The 27605-nt window shown below is 43.9% G+C and overlaps 1 protein-coding gene across 3 annotated transcripts in view; it reads left to right on the top strand.

Moving 5' to 3' along the window:
• CTNND2 (catenin delta 2) overlaps positions 1–27605 on the top strand; it is a 900906-nt gene that overhangs the window by 795993 nt on the left and 77308 nt on the right. For 2 of the 3 annotated variants that reach the window (XM_045082021.1, XM_045082023.1), the window contains 2 exons: positions 5476–5550; positions 6620–6770. In XM_045082021.1, coding sequence (XP_044937956.1) covers positions 5476–5550; positions 6620–6770 — 226 coding nt within the window. The remainder of the gene's footprint in view (positions 1–5475; positions 5551–6619; positions 6771–27605) is intronic. The other variant, XM_045082022.1, reaches the window with a different exon arrangement.

Genomic DNA, 27605 nt, shown 5'->3' with positions numbered 1-27605 from the left:
TTGCCTGGCCATTAATATTTTCAGCATTGCATAAACACTTGCAATAAAATTCAGTTTTTGTACTAACCTGACTTACATTTTCAAAACACAAACACAAACAAAAAATAAAACACAAAGAAACAAAACACAAAATAGCTGCCATTACTGTCACTAAAAATTTTATTTACTAAAATGATTTACTTGCTGCAATGACACAAGGAAGTTCTTTCCCAGTCCTCCTCATTACAGATATAACTTTTTAAAAGGGATTTTGAAAACAAAAATATGTAATCCTGTAACAGATAAAATACATAAAGAGCAGACACCTAAGTCCTACGTTCACCGCAACAGAACCGAGCATGTGAAGGGCCTCGTGGTAAAGTTGCCCAGTTGCTTCATAAATCCAACCACAGCCCTAGATGAACACGGTAGTTCAGATAAAGATCCACGCTGGAGAGAATAATGTGAGGCGTGCAGCAAAAGCCACACCATTTCTGAATATCCTGAACATTCTTATTATAGTAAGCTGACAGTTAAAATGAGATTGAATAAGTAAAACTTTTTTGGTACTTTCTGCCCTCTTACTATGAGAATGATACGCCATGGTAAATAACATGGTATCATAAACGAGTTCAGAAACAAATTTCAAAGTCTTGTGTAATCTGTGTGAAACTCATTGCAACGTGTTCCTCATTTTATAGCTGTAGGATTTTAGCACATTGTGGTCCTGTGACACTACAGAATGCTAAAATGCTTCTGAAAAGTAAAATTACATTTGGAAGAGTTTAGTTTGAAAATATGAGGCTTTTTAACCAATCAAAAGAAAAAGAGGAGGGAATTCAATGGGACAACAGTCAAGCAACAGAGAACCACTTAATCTCAGACTATCCTTCTAAAGCGGGAGACCTTGTAAGATATTAATCAAAAGTATTAATATTTAATATGAATAAAGGTGTTAATCAACAAATTCAGAAGTTTAGCCCTATCATGGGTTCAGCCACTAAATATAATATTTAGTACTGAAAAGAGAACACTATCCCCAGTCATTTAGCAAATTATTGGGATTTTAAGAGGGAGAAGCTTATTACATATTAGCGTTGATCTCCTTTTAGGAACATAAATCAGCCTTAACCAAATCAGCTTAAGCAAGGCAGAAATTTTTTTCCTGTTTATGGATGGGCTGGGGATTTAAAAAGTGAAGTTACAGGGGTACCTGTGCAGCTCATTCAATTAAGAGTCTGACTTGTGGGTTCAGCTCAGGTCATGGTCTCAGGGTCATGAGACTGAGTCCCATGTTGGGCTCTGTGCTCAGCAGGGAGTCTGTTTGAAATTCTCTCTCTCCTTCCCCCTCTGTCCCTTCCTCCAACATGCATGTGCTCTCTCTCTCTCTCAAATAAATAAATAAACAAGTAAATAAATAAATAAATAAATAAAATCTTTAAAAATTAAGCTCCTGAGAATCCACATTGGATTGACGGAGTCTGAAAGGGTTAGAAAGTGTTGACTTCACTTTATTACCAAACTCTCTGTATGCACAACAAGGAACATTATTATATAAAAATTCATGTAACTTTATTTTGGGTTAATTTCTGAGCTCTCATTTTGTCCAATACAAAAAGGGAAAAGAAGAAAACAAACTCTAGATATTTCTAGGTAAACTGAAGAATATGCAGCTATTTCTCAGTCTCTTCAGGCTTACACTGGGCTGTATTGATGTCTATCAGGCTTCATCTACTCCTGTCCCCTGTAGTTGATGCTAAACTTGGGGTGGGGGCATGTTTGCAGGCATATTCCTTCAGGGACAGGGATTGGGTGTCCATTTCTGAGTGTGGAGTTATCTCTTGTCCTAAGCCACCTCTCATCCAAGACAAACTTCCTTGTCCTGTTGGGGTCTCAGATGGGATGTAATGACAGGTAATTGGGCTGTCTCTGGTCCAATGTGCTGCCCTGGCCCACACTTGGCCCTCCAACTATTAAGCTTCCCTAGATTCAGCCACATCCACTCCTTAATCCTGGCAGGCACTGTCCACACCTTTCACATGGAGTACCTGGGTGGTTTAGTTGATTGAGCATCCAACTCTTGATGTCTACTCACATGATGATCTCAAGGTGGTGAGATCAAGCACTCTGTCAGGCTCTGTGCTTGCTCAGCATGGAGTCTTCTTGAGACTGTCTCTCTCACTATCCCTCTGCCTTTCCCCCTGTTCACACTCTCTAAATGAATCAATCAATCAAATTGTAAAAAAAAAAAAAAAAAAAAAAAAAAAACACAAAAACTCAGCATTCACTGTTCTGTGCTCTGTCCCATCCTGACAACAGCAGTTGTCGTTGGACCAGACAATGGTGGAGCCTTTCTCCAGGAAGAGCTATGAGCAACAAGGAGGAGAAACAGCTTTTAGTGGCTTGAACTGCTGTCCCATTACATGTGTAAAAGTGATCCTTTCCTGACACAAACAAGGCCTTTCTCTTTGTAATTCCAGTTATAGACAACTTCTTTTTTTTGGTCTGCTAAATTGGGGCAAGCTGTTTCTCAAGGCTAGGTTGAAATGTCCAGGAGCTCCACTGACAGCACTTGAAGGCTCTTAACCTAGGAGTTTCGAGGTGTGCCCAATCAGCTATTGCAAGTCCAAAATAATAACATCAATTATTAAGCCAAAATTAATGGGTACATTTGTAAGGATTATATCAACTATGAGTGCAGATGTGTATAACTTATCCTGCCTTTCTGAGAGGCAGATGAGAATGATGGTCAAGCACACCAAGTCTGGGACAGTGCCCTCTAGGTTCGAGACCTCACTGAGCATCTACAGGCTGTGAAGTCTCACTGTGGCTCCCTTTCCTCTGTAATGGATAGAAGGAACTGGAGTGCCTACCACATAGGGTTGAGATGGGAAATAAGTGAGTTAAATCATACAGAGTCATTAGAGCAGTACCTGACAAGTGCTTAAAATGTCACACTTGTTTTTGCTTAAATATTCTGAGGGCTCAAAATTCTCCTGAGATCATCACTAGGAAAACATGTCACTGGGAACAATTTGAAACATGTCTCTGCTCTTTTTTCCTGGACAAGATCCTCTTCCTCTTCTTTTTCCTCCTCCTCCATCTTTCCTTTGTCATTCTTCTCCTCCACTTCCTCCTTTTCTTCCTTCCCCTCTTCCTTCTTCTCTTTCTGAATCACAAAACATCCTCTCTTCAGCTCATGGACCATTTTTCTTAGAGTTATCCCGGTCCACACCCTTCCCTCTAGAGCAGTGTGCTCAGTGCACAGTTCTCATTCCACTTACAGAAAGTTAAGGTTCCATCCAGAGACTTCCACCTCAACCACAATGAGTTATGATACATTTTTCTCTCTTGTTCAGCTATTTTTATGCCAGTGATACTCCTACTTTTGTTTCTATTGCAAAACTCTTGGCAACCCATATACCTTTCTACCACCACCAAGACCGCCATGCTTTCCAGGGCAGATCACTACCCTTCTGGAAGAACCTGTATATGAGCTTTGTGTTTCTGTATTCAATGCACCTATGAAACAGTCCCCATTTCCTGAATACCTTTTCTCTCTCAGGCCCTGTAGGCTTTTACTCCTTGCTAGATTTCATGTAAGTTACATGCATGGGTTACACATGATCTACTCCAAGACTACTTAGAAACCATCACTGTTACATAGATTTGCATGTCAAGAAAACTTGTGGAAACTTGCAACATGCTTTGTGTGAAATTTAAATAATTTATTCTGAGTTGTCTCAAATTGAGCCAATATTGGGAATTTTCCATATACAGTTGAGTCTTGAACAATATGAGTTTGAACTGTGTAGGCCCACTTAATCATAATTTTTTTTTCAACAAATATAGCAGTACTCTAAATGTGTTTTCTCTTCCTTATGGTTTCCTAAATAACATTCTCTTTTCTTTAGCTTACTTTATAAGAAGAATATAGTATAAATACATAGGACATACAAAATATGTTTTAATCTATTGTTTACATTATTGGTAAGGTTGCAGGTCAACAGCAGGCTATTAGTTGTGAAATTTGGGGGGAGTCAAGAGTTTTATGCAAAATTTTTTGACCACACAGGGGGCCAGTATCCCTAATTCATGTGTTTCCCTCAAGAGTCAGTGCTACCTGCAAACCCAAAGAACTAAATATTTCAAAATAAGAGTTACTGTCTGTGTATCACTAACGTAAGATCACATCCATTATCTGATTATCTCTTTTCCCTTAGGGAGAACATATCACCTAACATATCTTAGGGAGAACATGACCATTTCTGCACTCCAAAAAGGCATATCCATACTTCATACACATTTTTAGCCATACACAGACATTTTTTGTTACACTAAAATCACTTCCCAGAAAGCTAAAGGATTGTCACTATTTTCCAAACACCAAGTCATCTTTCCCCCAATCTGGGAGGGATATAATAGCCAAACTTCTAAGAAGATAAATTCAGAGCGTCCCTTTCTTGGCTCATTTCAAGTATGGCCCTGTTCCCCTTCTGTCTACATTTGGAAGAAGATGGGGAGGACAAGGCAATATCTGGGAGACTGAGCACAGAGGTAGAGGCGAGAGAGAGGTGACGGCAAAGAAGGGAGTATCCACCATCATAAAGAGAAGCAGGTGTGGAGTAACAAGCCCAGAATCAATCTACCCTGTGGGCAGATTATTAACAGGTTTGTTTGTAGATTTCCTCATCTGTAAAATAAGACTACTAACGCCAAACTCCCCAGGCCTTGTGGGACTAGACGACATCCCTGATGTACAAGCCAACATCCCCGGCCTAGAGTAGGGGGTTACTACAAAAGAGGTCCCCTTAGGGCTTATGATTCAGCCTGCTCAAGTTATCAAGAATGTTCCCTGTGGTCTCTTAAAAGGTCCTGACTATCTCCCCAGAATTAAAGTTTATGTTTGGTGTTCATCCTACAATATGTAGACACTGACCCTATATCTGATTTCCATTCGCTTCCCTTCTTAGTTTTAGGGAAGAGAACCAACCGTGAGTGGGCTGCACAAGCTCAGGTTTCTAGTCTTTTGCATGCACTGGAGACAAGAAGGTTCACAGTTAGTGGAGGAAGTGGATGAAACTCATATCTCAGCATGTCAAATTACAAGTGAAATTTCCAATGACACTGAAGGAGGTTTTGTACTATTTTCATGAAGGTCCTTCTTCCCTCAGTGGGGGGGATCCCATCCAGACACCCAAATTCCAATAAGCAGCTTCCAAACCCCGAAGTTTCCCATGTCTAGGACTTTCTGACTATGGATTTCTTTGCTCCCTGAGAGAGGGGCTGGGACATGGTTCCTGGCAAGCAGGACTCGCTCTAGTGAATTCTCTCTGCTTCCCCACCCCCTCAGGTTTCCTAGAGCTTGAGGCACAGAGTGGTGGCAGGAGAAAAACAGACAGCATGAGTGGATGGTGATAAGAAACTATGTGAATATGACTTCTGACGTAGGACAGGATGAAGTTGTGTGTTTTTTTAATCTCATATTTCATGCAGGGCTGGGCTGAGGATGTGGCAGGCATGGCGTATGCCCTACGTTCACTGCCAGAGGGGGCTCCCTGCCTGCCACAGGTGAGAGCCAGCTCTGGGGTGCCTGCCCCAATGGGGAAGGGGGATGGAGGGGTCTGGTGGGGGAGGGGTGGGGACTTGCCTCTGCCTTCCGTGGTCCTCTGGAGGACACTGCCACAGAAGATTCCAGAACTTCATGTCGTGAATGTCATTTTCTTAGATTGTAAATGAAACTGCAACAGGCTGAAACCCTTCTACTGCTCGATTTCTATAGTGCACACTCTTCCCTGAACACGAGACGATAGTATAAAGTATGTATATAAATGTCCAGGAAGTCTGGGCCTGCCTGCCTTCCGTTAAACGGATCTGAATGCTTTATCATCCTGCTGGTGCAAGTATACTTGCGTAGTAAGAGGAGATGTGTTCCATCAAAGCCACACCACCCCCAGTCCAAAAAAAAAATTGTCTTACTGTAAACAAATTGTCTTACCTTATAAATTGGACGCTGAATGATGGCCCGAGACACAATATATTTTGATCTAAATGTTTTCTTCAAAATCTCTTACTATTTTTTCTCTTGATTTTAAAAATTTTAAATGTCGTATTTACTTCTTGTCACCCCTACCTTTTTCTGACTCCTGTCCTTCAGCCCACAGCGTATCGGCAGTATGGTCGCCCACTCACCTCCATGTCCCGCCTCCAGACACAAGTCTCTTTAAAAAAGAGTTATCTACTCTCAAATCTTTATCACTCTCTACTATTTCTGGGGTTCTTTTTTATTCCTCTTCCCACCAAAACCCGGCCCTTCCTGTCTTCCACCTCCAAATCCGAAAGGGTCAAGTGCATACGTCATGCAAAGGGTTTGCAAAGTCAAGGACAGTGGACGCCGGTAGCAGAGAGATGATGTACGGCTAACTGATTAACCTGGAAACCTCTCATGTACGGAAGGCAGAAAGTAAAGTTAAGACACCTCAGTACGTGCCTACCACATTGAACCCATCCCACCACGAGGTCTTTGAAATACAACCTTCTCGGCTCCTGTAAACAGCAGTCTGAAAACCCACACGTGCTTTTGCTGATCGGTTCTCTCCCCGCTCAGCGTCTAAGGTCTTTGCCTTCCGTCTTGTTGCAGTGGTCAGTATATATCCGGGCTGCTGTCCGAAAAGAGAAAGGCCTGCCCATCCTCGTGGAGCTGCTTCGAATAGATAATGACCGGGTGGTGTGCGCGGTGGCCACGGCCCTCCGGAACATGGCCTTGGACGTCAGAAACAAGGAGCTCATCGGTATGTTCTCGCCACATTCACAACATCTCAGATTTTTAAGTAGAAAGTATTTCCTGGTGGGCCTATGTGGTCAAATCCATGGGCGGGACACCTGCACGTGGAGAAATGGTGCGTTTATCAGAGGCTGCGTTTTCCCAGCTGTCCCGTCTGCTTTAAATCCAATGCACTGATTTATCCCTTGGAATGTAGAGGAAAAGGTGATGTTTGTTGACATTCCTAGTCCTTGCAAACTGAAAGGTACCTCGATCCTCAGCACTGGATACCACCGTCCTGAGCCTCTAAACCTCTGTCGGGTTGTTTGCTTTCCATGTGGTGGACTGGAATTCTAATGAATGCAGGCCATACCTCCCTCCTACCCCTCCCCTGCCACCACTGTTTTAAGATTCAGTATGGATTAGACCATACAGGCTCTCTAAACCTATCTCAAAAGACTCAACTCCCTCTGATTCGGTATTCAAGAAATAAGAAGGATATTTTTTATTAATGAAGCATTCAGGAGATCATAGATTCATCTACTTATTCAACACAGATTTATCTGTGACCTACTTTGGTCCAGGCCTGTTCTGGCCCCAGGGAGTGTATCAGTGAGCCAGACAGAAGCCTTGCCCTTGTGGGGTTCACATTCGGGAGAGGGGGGTAGGTACAACAAACAAAACATACACATGAACCCTGTGCGAGTTAAGAACCTTCCACGGGGTAAAAGAAACTATAGTTGTGAGGCTGCAAGTGTTTCTCATTGAGATGAAATCGACCCAACGTTGCGTTCACCACTTGGGAGTGCACCATCTTGATGGTATTCAGCATTTGCACGATGTCCTGCAACCGCCATATCGGTCAAGTTCTAACACATTTTCCTCACCCTAAGGAAAACCCTATAGCCCTTAAGGAGGCACTGCATTTTCCCTCCTCCGAGTCCCTGGAAGCCACAGTCCCCTTTCTGTCTCTGCAGACATCCCAATGCTGGATCTTTCATGTAAATGGAATCACATAATATGTGAGCTTTTAGGTCTGGCTTCATTCATTCAGCCTAGGGCTTGTGATTTTAAGTGGGAAGTCAAGGTCAAGATAGGAGTTGTGGAAAGGTGACATTTGAGCGAAGACGTGAAGGAGGCGAGAGTGGATCGTGTGGATATTTAGGGAGAAGTAGCAAACAAGCAGCTACTAGCAGCTTCTACAGGGAGCCCCTGGTGGGGGAGCTGGGAGCCATGCAGTGGGTTCAAGGACTTCACGGGGTCTCATGTGAGTGGGAGGAGCCCAATCAGAGAGGCTTCCTGGCTCCTCCCTCTGCAGGTGAGAAGATCCTGGGCCAAGGAACGGATGCTTGGAGAAGTGGTCAACAGAGGGGCCTGCCCAGGGAGCGGTACAAGCCTCCTCAGACATTTGTCCCCCTGCTGGGGCATCCGGGGTTAAAGAGATGATTCCAGTAGGGTCTGTGGTCAGTGCAGCATGAAGCCTGGCAAACCTGCTTGCAGGTAACAGGTGTCATTTGAGTTCCAGAAGCAGGGAGCTGGACCACCCCCCATGCCAAAGATTCACATTATGCAGCCTCTGGGCTGGGAGAAAGGGAGGAAGCAGGTTGGGATGGACAAAGGGGCAAGATTCCACTCTGGGGACAGGTGGAGTACCAAGCATGGGTGCTAACTTCATACACAGATTTCACATAAATACGTGGGTCTAGTTCTGCTGTCCTTGCTCCTGAGCGTGGCATTCTAAGCCCTCTGGGATCTGGAAACCGGCTACTTTTTCCTGCCGTTTCATAATACCCATCATATCCTCCAGGAAAAACAAAAGCATTTGCAGACCTTCATCCATTTATTTATTTACAGGGAAACCAGACTTCCAATCTGTGTCCAAAAAATGCAGTGATATTTTTTTAAGTTCGCGGCATATGATAAGGCCTGAAAAATAAACTCACAATTTGATATTTATACTTAGTTCGAATATGACTTAAAAACTGTCATGGGTTTTATATATTTAAACTAGGCCATTAACTCAGAAGTCTACCTTCTCCATATCTGCTTTTCCTTTCCTTCCATGGTCATTTCAGACGGGACAGAACTGGGGCTTCCAATAAAATCCTGGTGCTCCTGTATAAAATAGAGGGGGAAAAAATCAATAGCTAATCAGTCTACTGCCTGGATACTAACTACTAGGTATTGTGCGTTTGTGTGTTTTATTTCTTTTGGTGGATTAAAATATAACAAAATAGGGAACTATTGATTGCTTTTCTAGCTTGCAGGCATCTCTTTCTCAGAAACCAGTTATCTAGTACTCTCTCTGAGGCAGGAACATTTGGAGCTCCATATTGCCCTTGTTAAATTAAGCCTTTACTATCAAATGTCACCAGACAGGAAAGGGAGCCAGCTGTTTAAAAATAGAAGGGAAAATATCCAAGTCACTGACTTTATGGCATCAATAACTTTTTTCTTGAATGAGAAAAGCAGAATTTCACAAAACAAAACAACCACACACCTTTCTATTCTACCTAGGAGAAAGGAAACGTGACCTCTGCCAGCCTTTTACTTGACATGCTGTATCGACATAGTGATTTTTTTTTAGGAAATGCCACACAGAACTTTGTATATTGAAAAGGAAGCTGCAGTGTCTTTGAACAAAGAACGGCAACAATGACAAAGAGTTGAACTTGGACTTCTCTTTTCTATCTCTTCTCCCCCGAAGCTCTGATGACCTCCTATGGTTTCAGGGTGTTAAAGATCATCTATATTCTGACGACTCTCGGATGGATGTCTGTAGCGTGAATCCCACACCTCTGGGTCCAACTGTGTGTCCAGCATCTCCGCTGGATGTCCATCCCAGATACATTTCCAGACTTGAGTTCCTTGACTTCCCCTCCGACCCCAGTCCCTCCACAGTCTTCCCCCAACAGCAAACGGGTTTCTCGTTGCAGTGGGCCAGACTAGGCACCTTGCAGCGCTCTTTAACTCTTCAGTCCCCATATCCAGAATGTTAGCAGATCTGATCACACTTCTGCGTTCTCCCCGAACCTGCCACTTCTCATCTTCGTTACTTTCCCCCCAAACTCCCATCATCGCTCATCTATCTAGTTATTAACTTGGCACCTGCTCAGTCTCCCTGCCTCTGCCATCACCTCCTACTGTCCACTCTCAACACAAAACAGGACTTCTGTCCACCCCAGGTTAAGTGAAATCTTTGCCAGGCAGATAAGGCTCTACTTGACCCAGCTCTCTGGTTCCCCTCCACACTCGCCATCTCCCCTCTTGCTGTCACTAATGTGCTGCGGTCACTGGTTCCCTGAAGTTCCTTTATCACGTGAGCCATAATCCTGCCTCAGGGCCTTTGAACTGGCCACGCCTCTGCCTGCAGTCCTCTTTCTCCAAGTGTCTGTGAGCCTCTGTTCTCATCCCACTCAGCCTTTATGTTCCAGTTTCTGGCCACCCTTCACTTTGCTTCTCTCCACAGCACCAATCACCTCCTAATATATAGCATAGCACTCCTTTTGCTTGTTCTTTGTCCATCTCCCTGCCACTGGAAAGTATGCCCACCAAGGGCAGGAGTTCAGGCTTGTTGGTTCACTGGGGTAACCCATGTACTTAGAAGGGTGCCTAGATCGATAGTAATGACTTCATAAATTTTTGCTGAATAAATGACAAAAGTAAATTTTTTCCTGCCTGGCTACCATTTTAAAGTGAACCACAATCAGCAAAACATTAAGTAAGAAAATTCAATTAAACATTAAAGAAAAGCATTTTATATTAATAAAGAAAATCATGAAAAAAACTAGCTCATCTTCCTCCTAAAATTTGCTAAATGTACGCAGACACTCACAGTTTTGGAAGAAACTGCGTTTTCCCCATCACTGGTTTAGTGTTTCCACTTGGATTGCAACTCTTTGGAGATGGTTCTCTTAGTTAAGGTGGGGGAGAGGCCGCTGCCACATTTTGGTGGAGGCGCGGTTCATCTTCCGGGATTCCGTTATTGGGAAGACTCCCAATAAACTGTTGAACAACCATCTTCTTACTCCTCAACTCTAATGAGGATCATCTAAAAAGAATGTTCTCTTCTCATATGGGTTTCCATGGCTCTATCTGTCTCTGCCATTGGGCAGTAAGTATCATCTACTTCTTTCTGTCTAAACAGATAGACCTTCTTGATCTTCTCAATCATGTGGTTCGACCGTCCAAATTAGGGCACATGCATGCATTTCTTTGCCGCCTTCCAAAAATGTTAATTATCCTTCTGAGTGAAGGGTTATTTCATCACTCAGAGAGGTTTTTATAAAGACTGGTAATAATTAGCTTCAGTGAAAAGAGCAAACAATATTATATGCCTTTAACAAGTACAATAAAATGCCATCCATTTCAGCACATTGCCAGTCCTGATAAAGATGGCAGATACTTATTTGAGCCAAATCTCCACCTTCTCTGCTAACAAACAAATGAAACTCCAAACAATAAAAAAAATTGCAAGTGTATACAAACACCAGAGGAGAGAGAGAGAGAGCCATCGCCTGGCAAGCATTGGTCATTTTCCCATTGGTATCCGTCCAAGGAAAGTAATCCTCAAGAGAGTAATTTCATCGAATGTGTAGTTTTGTTTTGCTGTGTTTTTAGACATCCCAGAAAGTCCAGACTACATCAGAACCATTGCTGCAGATAGCATGGGCCCTGCCAGGCTTTCCAACAGGCAGAATCATCTAGTCTGTAAATGCTTCTGTGCCCTGTTGAGGCCCTGCCCATGCCACCCCATACTGCCTCTTATTTCTCAAGGCTTTTTCATAAATCCCTCAGCCACACCAGATTTTGTACCATCATTCCCACTTCGGCCCTAATGGACCTCCCACCTGCCATTCAAAGCTCAGCTTGGAGTGGCCTTCCCAATGTAGTCTACTCCTTGAACTCAGAGCAGAAGTGGGTAGCACCTACCTGATAAGAAACCTTTTAATTTATCTTAGATTTCTATCATGTAATTTCATGTTTGCGGTGCCATTTAGGTTTTCGTGTATATGCGCATCATCTTTTCCTTAAGAGATAAGATACAGGAGTTGGGTACCATATTTATTTTTATGCCCTCTAGGGCCTTTGCTAACACTTTCCTGTGCCCATAGCAGGGACTTGGCATCTATTTGCTGAACTAATTCCCTGGTGGGTGAAAAAACACTGGTATTTATTCTAAAGAATGATCTGAAGGAGGTTTGGGGATTCCTAGATAGAGAGAGGAAGGGGTAGGGGAAATGTCTGTTTCAGCTTCTCACGGCTTCCAGGGAATAGAAGGAAAGACAGCTTAAGATGCTCCCGGAAATCCAGGACTCTTGTCAAGCTCAAAGTCATGCTGCTGCCTCCTGGGAAGATTGGGCAGGAAACAGTAACGTTTTGTGTGTGTGCCTTCATCACCGCCAGAAGCTCGTGTTGGCAGAATGGCTGCACCCCCTTCGGGTCGCATTGGCAGAGCTAATGGAGCACCCTCCCTCCTCTTCCCGGGCGGTGGCCGCTTGCCCCATTTTCCGGCAGGCGATCTGGAAGCATCCTCCCTGCTCTCCCGAATCCCTCCTTGGGCTGAGGAGAGGGACCTTCCACTGCTTCATGAACCTGGCCCTTTGCTGGTTTACCTTACCCTCTCTGCTTTGCATGACCCTTGATTATCACTTGGTTTTCGTGTATATGCGCATCATCTTGGATGATTATCACTTGGATGGTTGGGTCACCACATCTGGAATGATCTATAAGAACGTTTCTTTGACTCATGGCCCCACACATTCATATTACAAGACCCATCTTTCTCATTCAGCTAAACTTCTACTCACCCCTTCACCTAGCTGAGCTTCTGTCTAAGCAACATGCTGTCCATCGGTTCCAAGTTCTGAGGGCACATCAGACAAAATTTGACTCTCCAGGGTCAGGAATGGACCATCTCCTTAAAGCAGTCTGCTGGCTCCAAACACAGGTAACAGCCAGGAGAGATGGAGATGAAAGGAACCTAAATTTCCAGGTATACCTGTGGGTACTTTCCCACACTAATGAAATCATGAACAGAATAAGGGTAGTTTCTTACCTGGGAGTTAATTGTTATTTAAGCAGTAAATGCATTGCTCTTTCTCTCCCCTTTTGGGGTTTTCAGATTATCTTTTTCATTCATTTGGGAAAGTAGGAGCCAAGGGACTGGAGGAATTCCCTTCCTAGCTTTTTTTTTTTTTTTTCTTGCCACAATGTTTTAAATATTTAGGTCAAAGATTTTATCTGACCACTGTAAAGACTTTTATCGACAGTTGTTGCTGGTTATATTTAAAGGACAACATAAAAACTTCCTTTTAAGTGAAAGTAACAACTCAATAAAGAAAAGGATAGTCAGCTCTGTCAATAGAATGACCTCCTCCATGCCAGATTGTTACCCAGGGAGCAGTGTATTCTCTTTTGGAGAAATCGAAAGAAAAGGGGAAATATCTTCATTATGTCTGGACTGTCCTGAATGTTGCATAGCTTTGTAAACATTTTCTTTTATTTAGTGATCTCAGCTGAATTTCCTGAGATGTCTATCCATGGAATCATCAACCTGCCAGTACTGATCTTCATCCAAACTTTGTGATACAATTTTACTCAGTTCTCTAATCACAAGAGTAGGTTATGAGGGAAGTAAAGAGATACCTAAAGCAGGGTCTCCATCTCCAAGAAGAGGCATTTCAGACGTTCCTCAGGAAGTTGTTCCTCAAAGTTTGTCTGAATTCTTTGGCCCAGGAGTGAAAGACATCTTGGTCATTATCCCCTGTGTGTTGAAAATACTACTTTGCATCCATAGTGTCTCCTAGCAAAACCAGAGAACAGTGGGCTCTAAAACTGTATGGCCCACCCATCAGCTAAAGTTGCAGGGGGTGCCTGGGTGGCTCGGTGGGTTAAGCATCCAACTCTTGATTTCGGCACAGGTCATGATCGCCGGATTGAGCCCCACGTTGGACTCTGTGCTGAGCTTGGAGCCTGTTTAAGGTTCTCTTTCTCCCTTTCCCTCCGCCCCTCCCTTCCCTTCTCCATCTTTAAAAAAAGAAAAGAAATTTGAGCGTGTGTGTGTGGTTTAGTTTCTCATCTCATGTAGAGATCGTGCATATGGCAGAACATTCTGGGATATGGGCCTCCCATTCTGGAGGACAGCCATCTCACAGGTCAGTCATCACCAGTGCTTCTTTACCCATGTTCTTGACCCTGGGGAATCCCACCTTTGCCCAGGGAGAGACCAGCAGCTCTGGAGACCTCCATGCAACTGGAAGGCCATGCGATATTTGCATTCCTGGGCGTGTGTAAGGCTCACTTTATTAAGTAGTTTCGAGGACATTTTAGAAACATACCTTCTCTACTTTTGAAAATGTGTTTCTTCAGACCCTGGCAGATGTTGTTTTAATTAAAACACATGCAATTTCAATTAGTATTTTAAAAAGAAGCCCGGTTTCCCGGACGAGGTGATTTTCAGAGCACTCTTTGCTGGCTCTCTTTAATAACTTGATTTCACAAGCCAAAATCTAGGCAGCAGGAAAAATGTGTGCTTTGGCCAAGCCTTGGTATCTTCAGATTAGGTTCATGTGCGAGCCCCCAAACCCAAGAACCTAATCTCGTGAATGCTGCCTTGGTTTCCAGCTAAGCCATGGGTTCTTCGCTAATTAACTTTGGGCACCTGTTGGGGAATTTTAGTGGCTGGGCCTGGCAGATAAGAATTGCTTGGAAGGGAGTTGTAAATAAATTGAAGAGCCGATAATTATTTTATTAAACAAGACTTAATGATTCCCCCCTTAGAACTACACCATGCAGGGAAAAGGCAGACTTGACTGAAATTTCCAGTTGATCCAAATTTCAGGACCCCAAAGAAAAGAGGTAATAAAATCCACCTAACTTTACTCTGATGGGTTAGGTATTCATTTTATGCCTAGCCAAACAGTTTCAGAAGAACGCTTTCAAGAAGAGAATGCATGAGAAATGAAATGGATCTCCTCCAATACGCCAGATCTTGAGAATCTAAAAGAAGGAACGGGGATTTTAGCAGGATAAGGTTTTTAAATTGTATTTCTTCTCGATGTAGACTACCATCTTCTCCTCCTTACCCCCTCCAAAAAAAAAAAAAAAAAAAAAAAGGTTTTGATCGTGTGGAAAGAAATTATTTTTACTATCTAATAAGAGCTTAAAGATGAACACTCTTTGAGCCACGTGGCCTTATATTTTGTTGTATTTGTTGCAGTGGATGTTGAAGAATTACACAGTAGGCAAGGCTAGCCATAGCAGGGGTTCTGCTAAAGAAAAGGCACTGTATATTGAATGCACCAGTGGTTCTGCCCTTGAGGGCATCTCAGGCAATAAAAGAAGACAGAAACTGTAACAGTGGACCAGCCATCTCTGGGAAGGAGAAGACAGCAAGCTCTGGGCAAGAGTCTGGGAACCCAGGAGGCAGATGGAGGTTGGGGGTTCAGCGCCCTAGCCTCTGGGCAGTCTGTGAAGGGGCATAAGCTGATAGAGAGGAATCAAGCTTGGGAAGAAAAACTTATCTGTTCATCCCGTCAGACTAAAATCAAAGGGATGCTTGGTAAGAGGCGAGGGGAAGCAGAGAATCATTCCCAATGGCTCCTTGCCAAAATATCCTGATTTCAAGAAACTTGGTTGAAATTCAGAGATTTCTTCTCTTACAACCAAGAAAGTTCATGAAAGTTCATTTATTGTCTATAGGAAAAGACTGGTAGTGGTTTTTTCCCCCCCTCAAATTTACAATGACATTTCCTTATTCAGTTTTGTCCATTCTAGTGTCTTTGAACAATGTCACATAAAATAAAAGGCTTTGGAGAAGAATCCTAAAGGGTAAGTGGCTTGCTTCCTGAAGTACCTAATATCCTTTGAGCACCAAATTTTATCATCCTTATTCTTGAAAATGGGCGACTGAACTTGACACGTTACCAGCCAGGATGGCCCAGGCATACAGAAATGTGCAACGTGTTGCTTTTACTTAGGAGTCCCTTGTACGCTAACATCAGCGCGGGAGGGTATTTGATGTATGAGAGAGATCAAATGACCAAAAAATCCCCCTGGTCCTCACATGGAGACTTGAACGGCTTAATTTGCTCGTCAGAAGGGAAAGTTGTAGCCATGAAATGGAGAATGGTGGGGTTCAACTTTTTAACTGACAGTTAATTAACTCCACAGACTGATACTACCTAGTGTCTGTGTGAGTGTCAGGTCCATTCAGGAATGAGCTTGTTATTCCTAAAATGTTAGAGTGCACTGTAGGTGTCAAAGATGACCCACAGGCTTCTCTTGCCAGCAGATGGTTACAGAGGGCCACTGGGTACTGCGACCAGTGGAAATACTGTGGTGAGCAAGGCTTCTCCTGGCTCCTTCGGACCAGAGTCCCCATGTGCACCAGGAATGGGTGACAAGTGTGTTGAAATTGTGATGCCCTCCAGCCCAGGCAAGTCTGGGGGGCACCTGAGTCTCCCCATCCTCCGGATCTGTGGCCTCCAACGGGGCATAGCTCTTGTCCAACAGAGCTTTTACCTCCAGCACGTTGCAGGGCTTCTGTCCTCTATGTGCACCAGGCCAACGACACGATCGGGAAGTTCTGCCCAAGACAGGACTCCCACCATCACATTCCAGCACAATTTAGCCTCACCATGTTGCTCTCTTTGGGGCTCAAAAGTTTGGGCTTTCAAGTCATCATCAACCCAAACCCTAGTCTTTTACCTGCTTTCCTGTTTCCAGTGATAGAAATGGATAGAAACTTTGGGGATTGTTTCCTTCTTTTTCTTTAGCCCGGTAAATGCATTACAATGCCTTCTTTGTATTTCTTCAGGGAATTTCTTGAATTCTCTGTGTAATTCCTGTGCATCTAGCCTTTGAGTTTCACCCATAGCAGGACAGATCCAGTGTACACCGTGGCTTCCCACCTGGGGCACTCTGCCCCCTTCAGCCTTCCTGGGCTCCCATGCCTGTTCACCTCGAGCTCTGGACAAGCACTCCAACTAAGGACAATTCAGTGTTTCTGTAATGTGCATGACACAAAATGAATTCGGCTACCTGATTTTTTTTTCAATAAAAAAAATTTTATTAAGCACCTCCCCCCCACAGGAGGCTCCATTCATTCTCTTGTGGGCGTGTCTCTCTTTAGATCTTGCTCAACATTTCCAGGAGCATTTGATGTATTCGTATGTCATCGTTTCTGTGACAAAACTTTCCTGGTTTTCTTCCTTCTTCTTTCCCTTTGACTCTCTCTCCTCCACTCTGTCTCTAGACTGTCTTGGGTCAATCTTCTATAAAGCCCATCATATAAATTCTTCATTTCTGATACTGTGTGTTCCAATTCTAGAATTCCCATTTAGCTCTTTGTTATGGTTTCCATTTCTCTGCAGAATGTATCCATTTTTTTCATGTACGTTGTCCATGTTCCCCTAGAGAGCATGTATAGCTCCGATAAAGTCCTTGTCTGCTTATTCTACTCTCTGGGTTATTTGTAGATTTGTCTATACTGGCTATCTTTTCTCTTGATTGTGAGTCACATTTCCTTGCCTCTTTGCCTATGAGTGATCTGTTACCTAATATAAGCCAGACATTGTGTGTTAAAGACTTAGAATTGACTAAGGTAGATAGTACACACCTCCAAAAAAAAAAAAGAACACCCCATTTCTTTTATCAGGTTGCTAAGGTGGAGGGCTGAGGTAATCCAATATATATTTGAGCGATATCTGGACTTCAAATTCAGCTTAGCTGCATCTTTTAGTTAAATTCGGTTTTCACCACTGACTTCAAGTGTTCCAAGATGTGATCAGGATTTAACCTGTAGTTGCTCTGAGAAGCTGAGCACCTTGCTCGGTTTTCTAAAAGGATCCGTCTCTCTTCCCCCCCACCCCTCCTCCTCCCCTTCACACCCCGTTCTGCTGGAGAGCTCAGCTGCCAGCTGCTTGAATCATCGCATTACCTACGTTTTTCAGATCATTTTACTCTCACTTTCTCTCTTTATCCCCGTACTTGCTGTTCCTAAGTTCGCAGCTTTCCTTCCAGTCGGGCACACTCCCAGGGGTTCCCGCTGTTACTTTTCTCTCTCCTTCTCATCCCTCCAGCTCTTCTCAGTCCCGCACCCACCCCCCCTTCACTTCCTCCACTCCCTACCCGTCTTCCAAGACAAGTTCACCTTCCCCTGCCATCCTTCGCAAAACTTCCCCCAGAACTCTACGTTTAATTTTTTTTTTGGCCCCATTTGAACTCTCGTGGTTATCTGTGCACCCCCCGAATTTAGCACCTAAGGAGTCCATGTCCAAGATCCGTAGTAACGCATAATGCGTCCAGTTAAGTTGACTTATCTCCTTGGCCAAGATGATAGCTTTTTAGAACCAAGAGCATCTTGCTCTGTTTTCTCCTTTTCTGCTTCTTCGGAAAGCCCAGACAATGCCTAGCATTGTGTTAATGGGGCAGCAGTCACAGGCAGGTGTTATGCTGTTACTGTTTTATAACAACAGGAGCTCCAGGGGAATGTGGACAGGATCATCCTCGTTTGCTGTGAGCACCTGCAGAACAGGGTTTTTTTTTTTTTTTTTTTTTCTTTTTTTTTTTTTAAAGTCAAGCAAAGCTTTATTTCACGCCAAGCATCAAGAATCAGACCGAACGTTCGGGGACGCACCTCTTACAAGAGAGGGTGACCCCTCCCTGCTTTCCAGACTAACTTTTATAGAGCAAAGGCCATAGGGTGATTTTGACATCTGATAGATACTAACTTTTATTTGAATGACTAATAGGTTGAAGTTGTATATTGTGGTTTCAAAAACCAAGTTCCCGCGGTCATGTGTAGACTTTCCTAATTATTCAAAATCGGTTTGTAGCTTTAACCTGTACCGCAGCGTCTTCGGCCGTTGAGACCTGCCTGCCCTCATCCTTCTTCCTCACCGTGAACATACCACCACCAACCACGACAGCCCTCAACATAGAGCTACGTGCCTTACTTTTATTAAGTCAGCCAAAGCAGATGAGAAGCACTTTGTGAGGTTGTGGTTCTTCATCTCGGTTTTCCGTTGGCGTCACCTGGCCCCATCCCCAGAGAGGCCCAGGTATGATCATTTATTGTGAGGCTTCCTGGGGGATTGTCATAGGTAGCCACGGTTGAGAACCACTCCTCTAAAGTCCAGTAAAGCCCGTCATAGATCAGGCAGCCTGCTGGCCTCCTGCCAAGCTGTCTTCTTTCAATTTTGAAATATTTTGTAACGGCGAGCTTAACCCTAAGGATCTTTCTCCAAGACATCCCACTTCTTTGATTGGAACAGAATTATTCTCCAGAAATTATTCTGTTCCAACCTTTCCCCTACAGTATTTTATGTCATTGATAATGGCTTTGAAACAGCCCATTTCAGGGAACAGTGCCACTAATGGCATTGATATCTAGAGTCAGACAAAGCACAGGAATGTCCAGTGGACATTAGGACTCCCTTGTTTTAGTATAATTTCTCATACCATACTTAGGTGAACAGATCATGAGCTTCTCCGGCTCAGCAAAGCGCTCTAACTTTACCTTTTCGCTTAATAAAGCTTATGCTTAAAGCCGGATGTAATCAAGAGGATGAGTGTAGAATGAAAGGGTAGCACGGACAACAGAGGTCAGTACTTAGAGGACCACAGGGAGGGTCTCAGATTTTCTCATGTGGCGGGGGCTGCCTGGATGGCCCGGTGGACTAAGCCTCTGACTCTTGGCTTCGGCTCAGGTCATGATCTCAGGGTCGTGCTGAGGTTCCGTGCTGGGTGTAGAGACTGCTTGAGGTTCTCTCTCTCCCTCTCCCTCTGCCCAGCCCCTCACATTGCATGCATTCTCTCTTTAAAAAAAAATTTTTTTTTTAAATTGTGACAAGGGGCAGGACTCACTCAGGGCATCCGAGCTCCCTGCCCTCCAGGCCCCTGCATGCCTGGGGCATGGCTAGCTGAGAGGACTGAGGCGCTGAGCTGCTTTCTACCGCCCCCTGCCCCCAGCTCCAGTCTTGGCTAATTTTTGGAACCTGAAATCCCGGATCCTGGAAGCAGCATCCAGATGTTCCCTGTCCTACTTAGGTCTGTGGCCTCTGACATCGTGTCTGCCTAGGTGTGTAGGTTGAGAAAGAAAAAAGGATGTTAGCAAGCAAAGCAAAGGAGAAGAAAAATAAACAGGAAATACACAGATTCATATTTTGAGATGTAATCCTGCCTCACAACCATCCTTCAAAAACGCTAGAGTATTAGGATTACCTTTTTGAGAGCGATTTTTCTTGAACTGAAGCTACTTATCTCTTTCCAAATATACCGTTCTTGGCTGCTACCTTATACCTTATGCCCATGATTTTTAAAATGTGTTCTCCGGGACACGCAGAGGGGATGCTAGGCAGTGTGTGTTTTCAGTTGCTTTTGAGTCTGTTGTGACAGGATTCCTCAGACACCTCTCCATCTGGTCCCCTTCGCCACCCCGGCCATCAGTGTGTGTTGGTGCAGGGTTCTCTGGGGTTTGGTGGGAGGCTGCATCTGGTACGGGGACAAGTACGGGTTCCCTCGAGGACCAAAGTTTTGACCTTTGCTCTTTGGGCAGGATGCTAATCCACCCAACTGAGGAGTGGCAGGCAGTGGGGAGACCCAAGGAATAATTCCATTGGCCACACTGAGCTTCCTCAGTTGACCTGATACTCAACATCTCAGTGTGAGTGTCACCTCCCTCTGTGACACCTCACTTACGTACAGGAGAGCAATACTGGAATTGTATTCTGTTGTCACCAGCTCTCGCTATTGGTCCAGGTTGGGGGATAAAAAGAGGTCGGATGGAGGTGTCTGAGCGGCTCAGCGGGTTAAGCCTCTGCCTTTGGCTCAGGTCATGATCTCAGGGTCCTGGGACTGAGTCCCGTATCGGGGCTCTCTGCTCAGCGGGGAGCCTGCTTCCCCCTCTCTCTCTTCCTGACTCTATGCCCACTTGCGATCTCTCTCTGTCAAATAAACAAATAAAATTTAAAAAAAAACAGGTCAGATGGATAAAAATAGGTCAGGTAGGGAAAGACTATTGGCAAGGATAGTTGTTGATGAGGGAAAATGGTGTTGTTTCTAAAGCATCATCATAGGGAAAAATGTACCTTCTTCCTTGAAACAGAGGGCGAGAGCTAGCCAAAAACATGAATTGCAAAGCAGATGGGTTCCCCTAGGTCTGTTGTTCTAAGTGGTACGCATGTGACCATGCTACCCAACTGGACAGTAAGGATCTATGAGCAACAAACAACGAATACCAAGCACCCAGCAATGAAGTGTAACGTGCAACAAAGTGCCCCTTAAATGGGTGAGTGAGCTCACATGGTAAATGTCATTGCATCCACAGTCATTGGGTGCACATGGGAAGGGACAGACCAGCTGAGTCGTGCTTTGCCATTTTGCCACCTTGGCTTAGGGGGGCATGCCAACAACACTGCTTTCCAGTTTCCCACTGGTTCCAAAGGCAACCCCAGCTGAGCCTGCCGGGCTTGAGGCAGAGACAGAGGGAAGGTTTTGGCGGGTGTTGGAATGGAAGCCATATCTGGAGAGCAGTGCTGCAGAAAAGAGGAAACCACAGACAAGAGACAATATTAATGACAGGAGTAAGTAGAACCCGTACTCCACCGGTCAACCTGTGCCCGCCTGCTCCCTGAAGCCCGGAATAAACCGGACGTAACATACACAGACAGAACCCCAGGCTAGCTGGACTAACAAATCCGTTGGTGGGTCTCACAAGGAGTAAGGGCTTTGAAATATAGCTGGACTTTGCTAAAATTTGATGAACTCGTTGTTTTTCTCTTAATATTCTGCTAAGTTTTTGAAATAAATACTGCATTTCTGTGTTGCTTTGGTGAGAGCCACCAAAGTCAGGTGGACCCAGGCCTGGGGTAGGAATGCGGTCAGCTACAGGCCGGCTGCAGTCCTGTCCTCTGGGAGAGAGGACTCACGTTCCAGCAACCTCCTACTTAATGTGAGGGGAGCGGAGGAAGTGGGAAAGGAGAGAAAGGTGTGTGGAATGGACACGCCCATCATGGACACACATCTTCTGGGACCTGCCATGCTTCCTTTCATGGCTGTGTCTTATCTTACCAGTTCTCTGCGCATGGATGGTGGGAGCCAGCTCCCGTGTTGTTTGGAAATCTCCAGGCTCGGGGCCTTTCACAGATCATACTTGTTATCTAGTCTTTGCTCAGTCTTTTCTCTCTCTCTCTCTCTTTTTTTTTTTTTTAAATCAGAGACCTGTGAGATTCTTTATATGAAACACAGAAAAAAGATGGTTCAAATCTGTGCATAAGATTAACTCTGTAACTGGGCCGAAGCAAGCCGGTACATTTACTTGGAGGTCAGAAAGGGAATGAAATGGGCCCTGCCTTCCTCTTGGGCTTCCTTTAAAAGCCTGGGGAAGGGCTACATTCCTCTTTTCTCTGATGTTCCCTGAAGTTCTCTCTCTCTCTCTCTCTCTCTTCCTTTTTTCCCAAAGAGTATATGGGATTTTATTTAATTCTTAAATTCGGAAATTTAACAAATTATAAGAATCAACAATTCATCTTCATTCTCTCAAGTATGACTGTCATAGTCCCGGTGCAACCGTTACGAGCCTTTTGGGGACAGCCTGACTGTCCTTGTTTCCATTAGGTTAGGAAAGGATGTTTATTTTGTTGTTGAATTGCTTAAGGAAAATTTAAGATTTTTTTTTTTTTTTTTAACAAAAGCCATCCACCGGTATTCATTTATTCATTTACCTTTCTTGAAATACAAAAGATTCTATTTCTTAATTGCAGTTCCCTGGAATTCTGAAGTCCTTTTATTCTGTTTCCTAATGCCACTGGCATTTCGAGGGTCTGGTCTTCCCACTCTCCCCACCCAGGATGGTAGACGCCCTGCCTGACAGGGGGTTTGATCATCGCGGACTGGAGGAAACATTTTATTGATAGAATCAAGGAGTTAGAAACATTACGAGAATTATTGAGAGTCAGGGGTCTGCTACTTATTGTTTGCGTGTGAACTTTCTAAAAAGGCTTTGGAATGACTATTTACCGCCCTCACACTTTTAAGTTTAAATTGTTGTCAAGGATGTAGTTTTCTGTGTGACATTTTAAAAATAAAATTGACACACCCCTCTTCTGAATCTAGCTAAGAAAGCTGAATACCATAGTGGTTTAATATCCACCATTATCCCTTTTAAGAATGTATGAACAGGTTCTTCATTAATGTTAGAAACTGTACATCATTCCTTTGCTCTTTAAACACATGACCACTCCACATTTCCTCGAGAATTTTACACTGATCGATGTATTTTATGCTTAAAAGTCTCTCATTGATCATTCTTTCTGCAAATAAGATAGATATATATATATAAATTAAAATGTATTTTTTAAAATGTCTATATAGTATTCGGTTTTAAGTTAAAATTGTCTTATGGAATTAAGTTGTTACTATAGTTATTAGCAGGATATAATTGATCAAAATAACATGTATAATAAATCTTGGTTAAAATTTCTAATATAAAAAGTAAAATCGTATTGGAAATTTTTTCCCTGGATGGATGAACCCCCTTATCCCAATCAATTCACAGAGTCAGAAATGAAGATTACTTATTGCATGAATGAACAAGATTCAGTATCAATCATTTCTCAATTTTTAAATAGATTTAAATACTGAGAAACATTACTCACATATATAAGGTGGAGGGAATAGAAGATCTTTCCTTATAGCAATATCACTCCATTCTTTGACCTTCTTACACATTTTAATTTCAAAAATCTCATTGGGATTAATCATCAGAAGTTACCTTTAATCACCTCTCAAATGACAACTCGATTAAGTTCTCCTTCAGTGTTGAAGAGGGTAAAGAATCAGGGACTGCCTTGTTGGGGAAAAAGATGAGCTGCCCACAATTAGAGTTGCTTCCTTCTCAACCCAGAGGCTCGCACTCTGCAAGCAGCCTTGATCTGGACTCTGCAAATGTTGGCCACTCTAGAGAGATTTGCCTTGGTTTTGCTCGTGGAGAGGGAAGGGAGGCTGTACATGTGCATGTGGGCATGCCTTCAAGCAGATGGGTCTTGCTGTAACCATGCGTAGGGAAGCCGAGGAACTGCAAATGGGTTCCCTGAAAATTCCAAATCTTGCATCCCCTTGGGAAGCCTTCATGAAATGACGGGGGTGCACAGGGCCCGGTTTGGAGCGACTGCCCCAAGGTAGCCTGACCCTGATGGAGCTCTAGCTCTGCATTGTTCCCACATGACTGTGGGTCGGTAGTAGAAGGGTGTGCTTCTTGATGAGTTAGCTGCGTTTCCACAAGCCGTTTCTACATGGACCAGTTTGGGGCCACAGTTTCCCAGAGGGAGCTTACCGCCTTGAGAAAAGCAGCCAACTGTGTGGTAAGAAGCACCAGGCAAGATTTAAGGATTACGTTTGGAGCTAATTAAGACTAAGGTATGAATTTTACGCTAGACCGTAATTTCTTATCTACATATAAAAATATCATTATTGGGACAATGAGTATAGCATGTTTAAAACTTCCTGGGGACTAATTAACATGAAGTCCAGTTCTCCACTAGAAGCTTCACGATTCAGTTCTCATACCATAAAAATCTAATATGATGTTTAATTACAGTCTCCAAGATACTGAAATAAGAACTAGCTGGATATTTCAAGAGGTTAGCATAATTTGTTCCTTGTGTAGTGCCTTCCACGTGCAGAATTAATTTATCTCCTTATTCATTCATTTGACCAATCGTTGTTGAATGTCTCCTATGTGCCGATCTCAACAGACCATCTGAGTGTCTGCTCTGTGGGGCTTGTGGTTCCTCTAGAAGTAGAAACAACTTCCAGAAGAAGCTAGCAGTATTAACTAAGTGCTCTGGACGTGAACAAACGAGTCTAAGGGAATGTAGTGTGAGGATGGGCGGTGGTCAGGAGTGCCTCTACAAGGTCACATCCAGCAACTCCTGAGTGATGGACTAAAGCCCGACATTAAGCCATCTGGAAAAAGAGCTTCCTGGGGAAAGGGAACAGCCACAGCAAAAAGCCTGCTGCAGGAGGGAGCTTGACCTGCGGCAGAAACAATGGTGAGGTCAGCGTTGTTGCGATCAGCAAATGAGACAGGAAAGGTCGGAGAGGGTGGTGGTGAGGGAGAAATCCCTTTAAGCCTGAATAAAGAAGCTGAAGATTGGGGCAAGGGGAAGAGTGTGGTGGGATTTACAAGACTTGGAGTCCTATGTGGCTGGCTGCTGGTTGGAGACTGTAGATCTTGGGAAGGCCAGTGGGAGCTTGATTTCCATAGTCTGGGAAGGAGATCATGCTGTCCTGCACCAGAGCTGTAGCAGAGGGTGTGGAAAGCATTTTGAAGGTGGAAGCAATAGGATATTTTGGTGGATGGGGTACAAACTAGGGATAATAATAGTAAACAGTAAAACAGCAAAAGGACAGAGGAGATTGGCTGGCAGAATCCAGAGTTTGGTTTGAAATGTCTGTTGGACATGAAAGGGAATATGCCTCATACGGAGTTGGAAATATATGTTTGAAGCTCAGGACTGATACATTAATTGGTTCATCATCAGTGATAAAAAAAAAAAAAGATATTTAAAGTCACAGTCCAATTATTTCAATTCTCTAAATACAGAAACAGCTCCGGGAAGCCTCATCTGAAAATAAAATGCCTAGCCACAGGTAGACAAGCATTTCTTGGCTCATTAACCAAAGATAGGTTTCTTACATAATTTCATTCTTCTTTTTTTTTCTCCCCCTTTGAACAGAGCAGACAAGAGATAATGTTCTTTCTTTGCATGAGTGCGACTGAAAAATATAAACCCACATATGTTCAAATAATTTTAGCATTATCTGTAGGTCATATTGTGAAGCACTCTTCCGTTTGTCTTCCTTGTTGAAGGAGAGTAAGTCACGTGTCCCTACGCTACAGGAGAGGCGACGGTGCCTGTTCATCTCCCCCAGGGGGAATATTAGACGGCTGGGGAGGAGGGTAGGACGAGGGTCAGCCCTTTCAGACTGACGAGCACCTTGGGTTTCCATCCGCTGGTCTAGACTCTCTTCTCAGGTATTATTTGTTTTACTTTTCTTTCCTGAGGCTCCTTACTCTGCACGGTCATATTTTACTACTGAAACCTTCATCCTTCAAGTCACGTGTGTGTGTTGGAGCCAGACCCTATTATGCGGCTTCTGGGAATTGACGGATCCCTGTGAACAGAACCGCGTACCAGTCATCCTGTCTCCTGTTCCCCACGTGGCAGGAATGGTTTCCGGGGCTCTACATGTTACTTAGCCCAGGAATATGTTCTATGGGAGATGCTGCTAGTATATTTATAAATGCGACAGGGGTAGCTCCCTCCCCTCGACACGATGTATGCAAACGCTGGGGTCGTCAACTTATCTTCCATTTTTCAGCTGTGCACAGGTCCTGGCAGGAAACTTTGTCAAACATTTAGAGGTGACAGTAGCCTGCAGTGAGGTGGACGCTTGCAGGAGATGGAAATCTAATTGATAGAGAACCATCCGAGACACCTTGTAGTCCAACTCGCCTTGTTCGGCAGGAAGAAATATTTTGCTTCCTTCTTCTTTTCCACTTTTAGGGATGGCTCTACAAAATCACAGTCTCCCTTCTATGGCTTGATGTGCATATAGATACAGACATAGGTGTAGATACGGAAATTGGATGCAGAGAATTTCGGGGATCCTTTTTCCTAGGACTTGAATACTTTGTTCCATTCATTGGAATTTTGGTTGGCTACGGGTGAATGGTTTTCCTAACCTTGTGTATCCCTGGGTCTTTGTATGCCACCTGAATTTTTATAAGCAAAGTGATTTTTTTTTGGCCCAGGACATTTTCAGAGATGTATGTGACTCGTGTGCCTTGGAAAATCATGTTGGTTCTGCCTTCATAGTCCCAACAAAGATTGTTCATGTCTTTTCACTCCCGACTGAGCCCCGGCTCTGGGATGGTCCACAAACCCACCCTGGTAAGCGATCACTACGCCCCCAACTCCCTCTTCCCACTTCCTCTCGTTTCCTGGCTGCTTTAGGACTGAAGAGTCTTTCTGGTTCTCAAACACAGCAGGCCAGCCTTGGGAGAGCTGTCCTACACTTAGAGGCACGAGCCAGAATACGGACGTTGGCGAAGGCATGCAGTTTTCTAGAATGCAGACTAAAGGACACGCGTAGTTGTATAAATAGGCATATGTCACAGCAATAGAACACAAGGCAGGGATTCCACACACAGAGATGAAGTGAAAAATGCTCAGCAGGAAATCGCCTTCAGACATCTTCAGAATGATCCACGTCCTGACCTGACCCCGAAGCCCATGTCTGCGTCTCTGGCATGGAGCCTGAGCGAGCTTGACTCTGTTTTCAGAGCTCTGCAGGCAGTTCTGATGCACGGTCAAGGTTGGGTATCATATCTGTTGTATTGTGCTAATTTTCACCAGGCCAGCCATTTCTGCTTATGAACACATACGGCCCTTTCCACTCTTCCTGGGCCGTTTCTTACTGAGCTCTGAATTACTGTTTACAGCAAGTATTAGCACCTTCAACAGACTCAAGTCAAGTGCCATGAAGATTGTGCAGTGAAGCCATGAATTTAAATTACACAAGCAATTTGGAGGAGAGATGATGTCATTCTGAAATAAGTTATGAGAACCGCCCCAGGTTGCATTATACACTGAACAGAGGACTACAGCTACAGTTTTTTTTTTTTTCCTGGATTTATTTAAACTCATTTATTCTCTATCTCCTTTGTCAGTGTTTCTCCAGGAAGAGTCTAAGTCCATTGACTCAGTGAACACAAACTGAGTGACAACCACGTTCAAGGCGTCGTGTTGGGGGCTGTGACTCAGGGACAGGTGTTTATTGAGGTTCCCGGAAG

The sequence above is a fragment of the Mustela putorius genome, unplaced genomic scaffold (assembly GCF_011764305.1).
Source record: "Mustela putorius furo isolate JIRA1106 unplaced genomic scaffold, ASM1176430v1.1 tig00000589_pilon_pilon_pilon, whole genome shotgun sequence".
NCBI classification, from domain to species: Eukaryota; Metazoa; Chordata; class Mammalia; order Carnivora; family Mustelidae; genus Mustela; species Mustela putorius.
Note: the sequence above shows the minus strand (reverse complement) of the source record. Positions and strands in the feature narration are given on the sequence as shown.